Source organism: Phaseolus vulgaris, chromosome 6 (genome assembly GCF_051622355.1).
Source record: "Phaseolus vulgaris cultivar YP4 chromosome 6, ASM5162235v1, whole genome shotgun sequence".
Classification (NCBI taxonomy): domain Eukaryota; kingdom Viridiplantae; phylum Streptophyta; class Magnoliopsida; order Fabales; family Fabaceae; genus Phaseolus; species Phaseolus vulgaris.
This window is the reverse complement of record NC_143503.1, coordinates 6773314-6786955: the sequence shown is the minus strand read 5'-3', so window position 1 is coordinate 6786955 and position 13642 is coordinate 6773314. Positions and strand designations below refer to the sequence as shown.

Here is a 13642-nt window from a genome sequence, read left to right as displayed (position 1 = left end):
CAAAATCTTCCTCGTCTTCTGAAGGAACCACTACCACCCCTTTGCCTTTATCAAGGGGGGCTGGTGCAGCAATGGATGCGGCCAGGGCGAGAAGCATGGCTGCTATGGGAGGTGGCGAGTGTGGGGGTTGAGTTGGAGATGGTAGAGTTTGGGGAGTGGTTGTTGGAGGTGGACCTTGGGGGCGAAGGGTGGGGGAGGTAGGGGCGTTTTCAGAGGTTGGAGGTTTGGAGACCCCACCCCCTTTCGATGAAGCAGATTTCACGGCTTGGGCAAGTTTCCATCTCCTTTGCTTTTCCATTTTTGAATCTGTATAGTGAGAGTTAAGCACAAGCTAAATTACGACATGAGAAAGCATATAAACCATGGACAAAGCAAAAACAAGCAGAAGCAAAGAATAAAGGGTTAAAGGAGGTGGTTCTCGTACTTATGTAACTAGCAAGGGCTTCAGCGTCGTACTCACGACCTATCAGAATGGAGGTGTCGAAGACCCCACGCTGGCCAGGATTTGGCAAACCTCCCGATCAGTCGAGGGCAGCTCATCAAGGGACTTGGGCTTGGTTAGCTTGACTTTCTTCACCCAGTACAAGGGGAAGCCGTAAAGAGCAGTGCGGTCGTAATCAGAACAACACACTCTGAAGAATTTGCCCCTCCATCCCTTGTAGGATTGCTGGAACAGAGTTAGGAGGACCCTCCCAGCGATGCTATTGAAGCTCTCGCAGAGGCTTTTTCCCTACTTCTTCACCTCGAAGAAGTGAAGGAAGATATCCACTGAGGGGGGTTGGCCAAAATACCCGCAGAGGATCCTGAAGGCCTTGATGAAGGCCCAGCTGTTGGGATGAAGCTGGGCAGGGGCAATGTTGATCTCTGTGAGAAGCTCCCTCTCGAACCCAGAGAAAGGCAAGCGCATCCCAATGCGCTTGAAGACCGTTTGGTAAAAGAAGCACATATATGTCCTCATCGTGCCTGGGGTACAAGGAAGCACATATATGTCCTCATCGTGCCTCCTTGCAAAGGCGTGATGTTGGTAGACGCTTGGTCTGTCAATATGATCTCTCCAATCCTTCATGGAGGTTAGGCTTGAGCACTCATCGAGCAGCTCATCAGAGGCCCAGGGGTAAAGGGCTTTGTAGTTGTGCCATTGAGGAAAGCTGAAGAATGAAAAAGGAAAAAGGTTTAGCAAACGGGGGTTAAGGCGAAAAGGGGAAAGAAACCCTAAGAGAAACCCTACCCACGCGAGAAATCGAGAGGAGGAGAAACAGAGAAATGAGGAAGAAGAGTGCAAATGCGAAAGAAATAAATAGGCCCAGGCAGTTATATCGGTACAAAATTTAAAAGGAAGAGCCATCGAAGGAGAAAAATCATTCCTTTTGAGTATCTGGTTTGATGGAGATTGGAAGCGCGAAGAAGAGAGCAAAGATTGCAGAGAAAGCTTGAGAAGATGAACAGTGAGTAGAATGCGTAAAGTGACGAAACAGTAACCGGGAGCGCGTGTTTTTGAAAGATATAACGTAAACTTGAGGAGCGCGAGAGACGTTAAGTTGTGGTCATGCGATTGGGCCACGTGTCAAGAGATTAAAGCGCAACTTAAAGTGTCACATCTTCAGTGCAGAGAATGTCAGCGCAGAGAATGTCACGTCAGCTGCTCAGAGAATGTCACGTCATCAGAAATGCCACGTGGATGGTAGGGCGAGGCCTTAGTCTTTTTGCTGAAACAATTGTCAGCTCTATACTCGGGGACTTGTGTAGCGACCCGTCACCGGGCGTTGACCAAAGGCAAAGTCAAAGTCAAAGTCAAACATATGGTGGGACCCACCAAGGGGCTCAAGGGAGAAAGTCAATAGGTTGACCACTTTGGGCGTCGCCAGAAATGGGCGTCACCAGAGGTAGGCGTCGCCAGGTGTGGGCGACGCCATGTTGAGGCGTCGTTGATGTTACCCCCCGATACCCAGGGTTAGGGAAGACCGTGGAGGGGGCGACACGGTAAGAGGTCACAGTACGGGCGAAGAGGCCTCGGGCCTCGGTACCTCAGAGCAGTAGTAAAGAGAAGAGAAAGGTGGCTTCAAGGCCATAGTCCCAGTACCAGTAGGGGGTAACCTGACTCTTGAAGTACCCACGCCACCTCTGGAGAATCCCTGGGATAGATACGACCCAGGAGAGGGCCACTCCCAGGGGTGAACTATGTGCATGGTACGAGAGGAAGGCAGATACACTCCCAGGGCGAGTGACTAGAAGCTGGGGCGCATGAGTTGGCACCCAGGTAGTCACCCCTCGCGCCAGATGCACTCCGGGGAAGGAAGACTTACACGTTGGGTTACCGCGTTGTAAGGCCTTCCACGTGGAATCGTGGTTAAGTCAGAAGGACACGTGGCAGTAAGCACTGAAACATCGAGGTATATAAGCTTCTCTGAAAGCTTAGTAAGGTACGTTTTTTCAGTTGCACGTTTTACTCAGTTTACACACACACTCTAATCGCTTGCTCGCTTACTCATTGTATGAACGAGTGGTTGGAGAGAGAAAGAGAGAGAGAAGTTAGTTACGATACAGTTACGGTGCTCCGATATGGAGGTTTTGATGTTTCTTGCTTGCTGACTTGATCGTCAGAGTGCAAACGGTTGCGAGGGCGCCCTTTGCTCACTTCATTTCAGGTACTCACGGCGGCGTAAGGCGAAGATCTGAGTTAAGGACGAAGGAGTCCCTGTTCGTGAGTTAGAGCCACGCACGAAGACTTTCTCAGTCAACTGGCATAAACAAGAAGTTTTACACTCTGATTTGAGATCAAAAAGAGAGATTACAATTTGTTTGTGAAAAGGAGTTTTCCAAAGTTTAACAAGATTGCTTTTGAGCTTTGTTGTGATTCAAGAACTGATCATAGGGTTTCTGGTGTACTGTTACTCCAGGTGTTTTCTACCCTTTCTTAGTTTCTTGTAATTGTTCATATTACATTCTGTAAACGTGTTTGTAAAATCCTCTAAAGTCAGTGTGATTCTGGCTTAAGGTGTTTGTTGGTGCAAAGAGGATGAGTAGGCTTTGTTGGATTCAAAGTCACCTCTTTGTGGTGTGTTGTTTGTAATCTAGGATTGGTTACATAGTGGAATACTCAATGGTTTGACTAAGGACTGGATGTAGCTCAGGGGTTGAGTGAACCAGTATAAACTTTGTATGTGAATCTCTCTATATCTCTCTCTATTATAATCTGTTTGATATTTGATATGTTGTTGTTCCGTCCGGTTGACCGGGACGTCTTCGTGCGCGACCTCAACCGTCAGCTAGGGACTCCTTCCCACTGGTTACCTGTGGATTCCTGCAAAAAAAGAGGACAAAGAGGCGCCCTAGCGGCCGTTTGCACTCCGACGCTCAAGTCAGCCAGCAAGAAACACCAAAACTGTTCACCTACGTCTCTGAGCACCGCGTATGGCACTCTGAAGGTGGTAAGAAATAAATAACTGTGTACTGTGTATCTGTGTTCTCTCTTTCAGGCACAAATATTTCCCAGTCCCTTGTTCGTAACTAACGAAGCACGAGCAAGCAACTAGAGAGCTCTGGAAATTTGCAGAAAGTTCGAACCCTCTTTCCAACATTCTCTGCGCTATTTAAACTACCCAAGCATTTAAAGCGCCTTAAAGCGCTTTTAATCACAAACGTAACGCACTCATTAAAGCGTTTAATTAGAAAACGTAGCGCATTTAAGACGTTGAAACGCTCGGGAGCCATTATAGTACCTGAATGCTCGAAAGGGGAACTGTATTGAATGATTTAATTACCTGGCACCTGACTAAAGGGTGTTTCCATTCTGACATGGCTGTTGTACACGTGGAGGGCCTCACGACGCCGTGACCCCATCTGGGGGCGTTTCTGCCCATCTGGGGACGTTTCTACGTGTGAGTCCTCCTGCTTGGGAGTGCTACTGCGCTAGGGGTGACTTTTTGGGTGCCAACTCATGCCCCCAAGTATCTAGTCACTTACTTTGAGAGCGTATCTGCCTTCCTTTTGTACTCTGCACCCGGTTGCCCTGGGCGTGACTTTCCTCTTGAGTCGTATCTGCCCCACAGGCGTCTCTGGGGCGGGAGGAGCACTTCACGAGTCAGGCTGCCCTACACTGGTACTATTACTATGGCCTTGAAGCCACCTTTTCCTTCTCTTTATCACTGCCCCGGGTTATCAGGACCTGAGGCCTTCCCACGGCGTCGCTCCCTCCATGGTATTTCCTACCCATGGGTATCGGGGAACCACACCGTGATTGCCTTGCTTTAGCACTGTTTGATCTGGCGACGCCCTGGTTGGGCGACACCTTTACCTAGGCGACGCCTTGCCTTGGCGACGCTTCCTCTTGGCGTCTCTCCACCTAGGCGACGCCTTGCGTTGACTTTGACTCTCCAGTCGTTGACTTTGACTTTGACTTAGTCAACGCCCGGATACGGGACGGTACAGTTGTCATAATCAACTGATTATTTCGTATTTTCAACCGGTTGATATTCCTGCTTTACAAACTGCTTATACTTATTTTTGTCGCTGTAATATAAACAACCGGGTAATATTAATCAATTGTTTTTCTGATAACAGTTTTAATACCTTATTTTTGTTGGCTTCTCTGATTCTACTTAATATACTTCATAAAAGAAAGTCATTCTTAGTTATTATTTGCGAAAACCTTTTGTAAACAATTCACCACCCTCTTGTTTAAGCCATCAATTCTAACATTTAAGACTTTAACATTGTGGAGATTGTTGTACCAATTATAATGATTTTTTATACCCTTACACTCTTTTAAGTGGAGAGTTTAGTTATAAAACAAAAAAAATTAAAGTTAAAGAAAATAAGATGACAATACATATCAATCTATCTCGTTTTCATCTGTCTTACATTTGGTTTGTTAAGAATGGGTTGGGGGTGGATTGTTCTGTAAAGGCGTTTTCTTTCTGCATCTATATAGTTTCTTCTTGTATCTTTATAATTGTTTTAATTTTAAAACTACCATTCTGCAAATATTTTTAGGCTAAGGGTGATGTTGGAGTGGAATGAGGTTAGTGGTGAAGTTTGAGGTGAAATTTGTGTTTATTTCTTTGGTGGGTAGTTGCAATGGTGGTTTATATGGTGGTACGTAGTGGTTTGTGGTGATTAGGTACCTGATTTCGTTTTAGGTAAGGTGTTGTGGATTTTTTTCGCTTTTGGATTGTGTAATCCATAGAAGTTGTCATTAAGGACAAAGCGTATGAGACACTGGTACGTGGAGGCTGAACACCATCTTGGGAGGATTTTCTGGAGGAGGGAGCTCTGCTTCGAAGCATAAGGGGTAGGCACGAGCAATGATGTCCCTGGAAGCGAGAAAACTTTATCATCCACAAGAACCCACTCTCTGTTTCACGAGCTCCGACTTGGAAGACGTGGTTCCTCACGAGGATGATCTGGTGGTGATATTTGTTGTCACCGTAGGAAGGAAGGTGGACAAAATCTTGATTAATCAAGGGAGCTCGATGACGTGATGTTGATGGAGATCAAGCTCAAGTGGACATGGAGGCCAATCAACAAGATCAAGAAAAGGTAGAGGCACAAATGGAGGATGCCCATGGAGGTCAAAGCCCACCTCAAAGGCTTACAAGAAGCATGTTCAAAGCTATAGGAGCTAGGGGACAATTATTTTCTCTTTTTGTAATTTCTTTGGTTGAAGGTGCTTAGAGGGAAACATTAGAAACCTCTTTTGTTATAGCATCTTGTAGGATTTAGTTAGGAGCTTTAGGAGGGGGGTGCATTAGTAGATAGGTGTAGGAGTAGAATAGGAGGTGCCAAAGTGAAGGAAGAGGTCACACCTTCCTCATGCTTTGTAAATGGCGCCGGCTCTAGAACTTTTTTAGGAGGGAATTTTGAATTTGTGTAGCTTGCATTTCAGCACCTTAGGCTATAAATAGAGTACTAAATAGTCTTATCTTGAAGGATCCATGGTGTCCTCAAGTGGCGGCAGCACACTCATCTAGGAGCAACCATCCTTCTAGTGGCGTGATCATCCAACCTTGCATCCATCTTCATGAGCATTCTTTTCTCCTTCCTTCCTTCTCTTTCAATTGTTCATGTTGTCTTGTGTTCTTGAGTTTATGGTTCGGTTGTTCTTATTTTCCAGCAATCATTTTCAGTTCTTTGCCTTTTAATTTCATTTTGTTCGGTTCAGTTTGTTTCTTATCCAATTCTGTTCGGTGATTTTAAGTTTTACCTCTTTTTGTTGGTTCAATTTGACAATATGAGGAACTTCCATGTGAGTTTGGATTTGGTGCTAGTTTTGGTGAGTTCTTGTCTTAGAACATTGATCCAATTCTAAGAAAAAGTGCCTTACAATTGTCCAACTCAAGTTGATTCCTAAGAATGTCAAGAATCATTCTCTTCTATGTTATTGGAATCACATCAGATGTTGTTCAGTAGTTTGCAGTTATCTCCCGACCAACTAAGGCTATACGATGGGGGTTTGGTCGGCTTCGCGGGAGATTAAATGGTAGTACACGGGTACATCGAGTTGAGGATGACCTTCTCTGATGGCATCGCGGCTATGACGATTACCATAAGGTATATTCTAGTTAATGTGTCTTCAGCTTATAATTTACCTTTAGGGCGACCTTCCCTGAACAGGTTGACTGCGGTACCCTAAACGACACATATGAAGATGAAGCTACCTTCTCTTGAGGGAGGGGTAGTTACCATCAAGTCTGATCAGAAGATGGCGTGAAAATCCTACAAAAGTAGCTTGAAGAATAGAAGAGGAACCTACACAACCACTGTTCAGGCAGGGGAGCCAGAATGAATTGTTGAGGCAGAAGTCGTCAACAAGAGGCGACTTAGACCTTCTGGAGAGGTTCAGAAAAGGGTGATAAAGGGAAGAACCTTATGCTCGACACCTCGTTGGGAAAAGAGCTCGAATATAAGATAACTCATGTGATATAGGAGAACATGGGTGTTTTCGCATGGTCATTGGCAAACCTGCCCGAGATAGACCCAGATGAGATACAAGAGAGCTCTCCGCGATTCCAAAGCTTCGTTGTTGAGGAATCTAACAAAGGAAGGAAGGTGAACCTGGACTTGCTAGATGAGGTGCATGAACATTCCTGTATTAACTCGGAGGCTTTGAAGAGAAGGGTGGAGTTGAGACAAAAGACTAAGACGAGACCTCGGCACTTCAAGATTATCGACTTGGTAATGTGAAAGGCCCAGCCTTACCAATTAAAAAACAAGTTGTCCCCGAAGTGGATTGACCCGTTTCGCATAGTCGAGGTGCTCGGGAATGGAGCGTACAGGCTAGAAACCGTGGAGGGGGGAGCTATTCCTCGAACATGGAACGTGGCAAACCTCAAGTTTTACTTTAGTTAAAATGTTTTGTTTTAATGCTTAATTTTTTAACAATTTGATGTTTAAGGTGATGATCTTTTTCCCTTGAAGGGTTTTTTTTAATGAGGTCATCTAATGATAAATTTGTTCTTGGAAGATGGTGCATTAATTCAGTTGATTTAGTTGAGTTAGCACACGAAGAGACGATCTAGCTGGACAAGAGTGCTTGTTTGCTTGGGACCTCGATCCAAGCATATGGGTATGGTCAGCTCGGTTTTTGGGCCCAAAGGGCAGGTCATGGGCTCAACCCAGTTTCGTTGGTAAGCACGGTGGAGAATAACTAAATAATAAGTTTGGTCATATGTTAATATCAAGTTGTTAGTTAAATATATATGTCGATATATATTAAGTTGATAGAATAGACTATATGTGAATATACACCAAGTTGTTAGTTAAATAAATATATGCATATAGTTGTTAGTTGAATATATAAACCTGTTAAATAAGTGGAGAGCACCCGTGAATAAAGGTGTACGGGATTCTCTTCTGTTGTTAGCACCGTAAGTAAAGATGCCCGTGGATAGGTGATTTTTTGTTATTATTTTATACTTTCAGTAGAGATTATATTCTCGTGAGTGAAAGTTGTTAGAGGAATAACTATAAAATGGACTTGAGACCCCCGGTAAAGGTATGTTGTTTCTGAGTACTAGAGGCTTAAACTGATTATTATTTTGTATGCTCCCACTGACTTGATTGTCGAAGTATTATCAACAGGTAGAGCCCCACCTGTCAAAATGGAACGTTGTTCTAATACAACAGGAAGAGACATACTACAAACGAAGCTTGCCCAACTAATCAACCCAAGATCAAGCGACAAGAACAATTTAAATAAAAGATATTAAGCAAACAGTCTTAACAATATTTTATTTTTCTCACCTATAAAGTTTTATGGAAAACTTTTTCTTAAACATACATATTCATATTTGGATGAATATTAACACTCTTAGAAACAGGAAAATTAAAAAAATAATTATTTTCTCATAAATTAAAACTAAATTATATATATATATATATATTAATTTGTAATAGTTATTTTTTTTTCAAAATCATTTTTTTTAATTTATGCATAAATTTATTTTAGTTCCTAACAAGTTTACTATTCTCTTTTCTTTTTTCATTTATAAGTGTTTATGGACAACTTTCCCCGTGTCTATTGTGTTGTTTTGAATAATTTGATTTCTGGCTGAGAGTATATTATATGTATCCACCCTGAGTTTACCACACTATTTGATCTCACCAATGGTTACTTTTATTTATTCTTGAAAAATCTTCCAATACTTAACTCCCTGGCAATTCACTTGTGTATTTAATACTTTATTTTGCAATTTGTGATCACGAGGAGCTACTTTTCTTATTTAACCATTTTTGTTACATGTAATTAAAGTAACTTCTTTAAAGATTGTGACATATGAAACACTAATTAACCATTAACACAATGTAACGATAGGAAAACATGAGCATTGAAGTAACTGTATGAGGATTTAATTTACCTTTTTGTATGATACATTAGATTTTAGATTCCTTTACTATTTTTATTTCAAGAGAATTTTTTTCCTAGACCTACCCTTTAATTAATATTTTATTTAGTTGTTGGTATTAAAAGAACATTTTTTTTATCTTATAATCTAAAATTTATTTTTGATTGAGAATCTTAAATTTATATTATATGATCTTGAATTTATAATCTAACTTATAATGATCTGCATAATAATTCTAATTTATTTTCTTCTTATTTGGCAGATAAACCATTAATTACCCACTTGCTTTTGGCTTCTCAAAGATCTCAAAGATCAAAGACATGTTATTGGCACAAGTGTAATGTCAATTCTTTCAAGAATAACACTCATAATTGACAAATTGTTACACAAAATAAAAAGTAAACATTGGCCATAGACTTACAAAAGAACTCTTTGTATATTTTGTTGTTGATCATTTTTATTTCTTACCCAATAAAGATATTTTTGACCAATGTGAGACAGGCCATTTTCTTGTGAATGTGAACTACATCTTTTTAATTAATGTTTGTTGTGGTTATCTTTTTAGAGTGTTTGTCGTGATTATTTTTTATCATTGACAGTAATGTTCAGTTTGTTAGGATTTATTTTTAATACTTGGTGGAAAATTTTAGCCAAAATTAACTAGGGTTTTATTAATGTAAAATGGAAAAAAGATTCAATCGACATCGATAAAAAAAAAGTTAGCAAAAAAAATCTAATCAACAAGATCATAAAAATAACCTGGATAACACTCTTACCTAACGTCAATCAAGAATTTTTTTTTTACCAATATCAATTAAAAAAATCTTGACGAAATTTGATAGAAAAATAACATTAACCAAAATTAACTAGAAAATTTTTAATTATTGAGAATTGTTTGATATTGGAATAACATAATAATTGACATACTTTATCTCCAACGACAAAGTTTAAAATTTAATAAATTTAAGTTGTTAAATTTAAACAAAATATTTGAAAAATAAAATAAATTAAAATTAAATTAAATCAAATTCAATATATATTTCACTATATTAAAAATCGTGAAATTTCCTATTAAAATATAAGGTAATATTTTTGTTGATATTACGATTATTTAAATTTCCAAATAAATAAAGGTTAACATGTTTGTTACCCTTAATTTTAGTTTTATTTTCTACAATCTTTTATAGTTTTCTCATTATTAATTTCTAAAAGTTTTGAAAATGATTTCTATCACACTTAATGGTATCATGTATGTCATCTCAAAGCATGTTAACTTAAGATAGGTAGCATTCTAAAAACAAATGGTGAACACGACAACTAATCATAGTTCTCTATATTTTCAGACACAAAAGTAAAAGAAACAAAAATATGCTTTGAACATTTTACTTAGTTCACACAAGACTAGACACCATTAGCTTCCTCACATAAACTAAAATAACAAGTAATTATTAAATCAATTACTTCATGAAGATTAATCCAATTGTAGTGTATATTAGCATAAACATTAAGCAGAAAGAATATCCCAAAACATGGTTTCTGTGATCCGTCTGAAATTGATCTCAATTCTTATGTTCTACTTACTTGGCACCCTTAACGTTTTACCGACTGAAACAGCCTCAACTTTCAGGCACTATGATTGCACAAACAAGGCAAAGTTTAGTCCCAAAAGCAGTTACCAATTCAACCTGAATAAACTCTTATCTAAACTTACATCCAAAATTAACATCACCAACTACTACAACACCACAGTGAGTGGAACAAACAAACGAGACATTGTCTATGGCCTCTTCATGTGCAATGGATATATGGAGAAATGTGGAGAATGTGTAAGTACTTCCATACAGACACTTAAATCAAAGTGTGTCTTCAACAAAGAGGCTATAATTTGGACTCATGAATGTCTGGTTCGCTACTCAGACAAGTTTTTCCCCAACACTCCTGAGAAATGGCCATCTAGGTGTGTTAGGAAGAGTGAGGATTATGAGGGAGAATTGGATAGTTTCAACAAAGTGCTGAGTTCCTTGATGGAGGATCTTCTGACTGAAGCCAATGAAGCTCCAATGGATTCTATTAAATTTGCTGTGAAGAAAATAACCATCTCTGAGGACCAGCACCTTTTTGGCTTTGCTCAGTGCACCCCATACCTCTCCAAGGAAAATTGCAAGAAGTGCCTTAGGGATGCCATGAATTTTCTTCAAACATGTGCAAGAGGCAAGACAGGAGGAAGAGTTATATATCCGAGCTGTATTGTTAGATATGATCATTATCTATTTTTCCCACTTCCTAGAGGTTAACATTTTTAACTGAGCAAGATCATAATTTAACAATGTGTATCCTTTGTTTAACATGGTTTTGAAAGGAAAATATTGAGTTGATACTAAACTCTGTATTGCAGGAAAAAGAAAGAATCTGGGAGTAATTGCATCAATCATATTTTTTCATGCCCTTGTTCCAGTCATTGTTTTGTTTTTTGTTTGCTATTTGCTACACAGGGAGTCAAGGAAGGATCTCAAGCACCGAAAGGGAAATTGTAATGTAGAACTGAAAAAATCTTCATTTTTGTGATCATAATTCCACTCTTTTCAAGTTTACTGGGCAGTGGAGATTCTATTATTTACTGAACTACTGATTCATATATAACTGACAACATTTTTGGTTCAGGTGGGGAAGAGATTTCAACAGAATTGAACTCTTTGCAATTTGAATTGAGAACTATTCAAGAAGCAACAAACAAGTTTTCTGATGATAACAAGATAGGAGAAGGTGGTTTTGGAGCAGTTTACAAGGTATGTCTCGTGTTAAGCTGTAACGGAGTAATTTTTCTGTAATGTTCAATTTAAGCTTTATTAATAGCATGTATATTGTAGGGTGGTTTCTCAAATGGACTTGAAATAGCCGTAAAGAGGCTAAAGAAAAATTCCAGTCAAGGAGCTATAGAATTCAAGAAAGAGGTTTTGCTGATTTCCAAACTTCAACACAGAAATCTTGTGAGACTGTTAGGATTTTGTGTGGAAAGGAATGAGAAGATACTCATTTATGAGTTTGTGCACAACAAAAGCCTTGATTACTACCTGTTCAGTATGATACTTCAAACTTATCTTTTATCTTTTCGTCACCTACAATTTCATCTTCAATGCGTTTTCTCCATATTTCTGATCACTAAAAATGGTTTTGTCTCATGTTTTTGTTTTTATTGAGTAATTAATCTCTTGCATGCTGATTTTAAAGGTCCTCAAAATCATAGGAAATTAAGTTGGTCTGAACGATACGAGATTATAAAAGGAATTGCACGAGGAATTCTCTATCTCCATGAAGATTCTCATCTTAATATTATACATTGTGATCTTAAACCTAGTAACATTTTGTTAGACAACAAAATGAATGCAAAGATATCAGATTTTGGACTAGCAAGGATTATTTCCATTGATCAAATGCAAGGAAACACTAGTATAATTTCCGGAACATAGTAAGTTTTTTTTATGCTAATAACACAGGAATTGTTTGGTTTCAAATAATATTGACATATATCACATTATTCTTTACCTCATGTCATGTATGATGAGTTTCTGAGTTTATTATTGTTTTTGCAGTGGCTATATGTCTCCTGAATATGCAATGCTTGGCCAATTTTCTATGAAATCTGATGTTTTTAGTTTTGGAGTTATTGTTCTTGAAATAGTCAGTGGAAAAAGAAACGTTGATGGTAATGGGAAAGATTTTGATGATCTCTTAAGCCATGTGAGTATCTTAGTAATAGATTCCAAGAAAAAAAGTTAATTAGTAACATGTTATTCAACATATTTTAGCATACTTCTAAATTTTGAATGAGAATTATTAGAAATTATAAAATTATAGGGGCCATTTCTATTTTGATGACTTTTGTTCATGATTTTGTCTTTTTTTTAAAAAAATAAACTAGTAAAAAATGTTCTATGAACAACATGTTAAAGAGGATTCATATGATGGAGATAAATGAGAATGTATTTGGCATCCTAATTGCAGGCTTGGAAGAAGTGGAAGGAAAATGAAGTATTTGAATTGTTGGATCCCTCATTACAACACTCCTTCTCTGAAACAGAAATCATTAAGTGTGTACAAATTGGTTTATTATGTGTGCAAGGAAACCCAGATCAGAGACCTATCATGGCAAAAATTGCTTTGTATTTTAGCTGTGAGCAAGTTGAGATGTTGCCTTCACCTCAAGAACCAGCATTTTTCAATCGTGGCAAAATAGAAACCAAAGATGTATAACAAGGAATTAGAGTCTGATTCAAGTTTATTCTCAACAACATTAGTTATTTGTTGCTCAAAATATTATAATTGTATTTGTAGTAATGTTTAGGTGTGTATCTATATATACTTCGTACGTTTATTTTGTTAACATTTTGTAATAACAAAATATACAAAAACTAATTTGTGTATAATAGTGTATGTTCTTCATTTATTTTTTCATTCTTCCTTCATCTTGAATTCTTTTTATAATGAACTACTGCATCCTTTAGGAAATTTTCATGTTATATATTGTTTATTGGATTAAGGTTACAACTTCTTTTAGATTTGTGGAGGTTTGAATACTTCAACTTCCACTCAACTTCATCCTAATAATTAGACGTTGTTGTGTTTCGTACATTGCGCACTCACTTAGGAATTGTTTTGATGCCAAACTTTTTTTCTAACTTTTTTTAATAGCTTCTTCTAGAACATATTGGACCTGTGTTGGTAGGATTAGTGGGGTGGGTTGTGACCCTATATCAATCTTCCTACAAATCTTTCAAAGGAAAGTTCCTCAGATTTGAGCT

At 38.6% G+C, this 13642-nt stretch overlaps 1 protein-coding gene across 2 annotated transcripts; it reads left to right on the top strand.

Moving 5' to 3' along the window:
* Positions 1–10218: 10218 nt before the first annotated feature.
* LOC137832988 (cysteine-rich receptor-like protein kinase 25) lies at positions 10219–13283 on the top strand. 2 transcript variants are annotated; one of them, XM_068641390.2, is made up of 7 exons: positions 10219–11132; positions 11239–11373; positions 11505–11629; positions 11711–11921; positions 12072–12309; positions 12434–12581; positions 12846–13283. In XM_068641390.2, the coding sequence occupies exons 1-7, from the start codon at positions 10373–10375 to the stop codon at positions 13092–13094; spliced, it is 1866 nt and encodes a 621-aa protein (XP_068497491.2). In that variant the 5' UTR covers positions 10219–10372; the 3' UTR covers positions 13095–13283. The 2 variants fall into 2 exon arrangements, with proteins under 2 accessions (XP_068497491.2, XP_090159178.1); XM_090303052.1 differs by lacking the exon at positions 12434–12581 and having other exon boundaries at positions 10307–11132; positions 12846–12912.
* The last annotated feature ends 359 nt before the right edge of the window (positions 13284–13642 follow it).

Coding starts and splice junctions, on each gene's coding strand:
- LOC137832988 (XM_068641390.2), top strand. CDS start 10,373: ATGGTTTCTGTGATCCGTCTGAAATTGATCTCAATTCTTATGTTCTAC. Junction 11,630..11,710: donor GTTTTGGAGCAGTTTACAAG/GTATGTCTCGTG, acceptor TGTATATTGTAG/GGTGGTTTCTCAAATGGACT. Junction 12,310..12,433: donor AGTATAATTTCCGGAACATA/GTAAGTTTTTTT, acceptor TTGTTTTTGCAG/TGGCTATATGTCTCCTGAAT.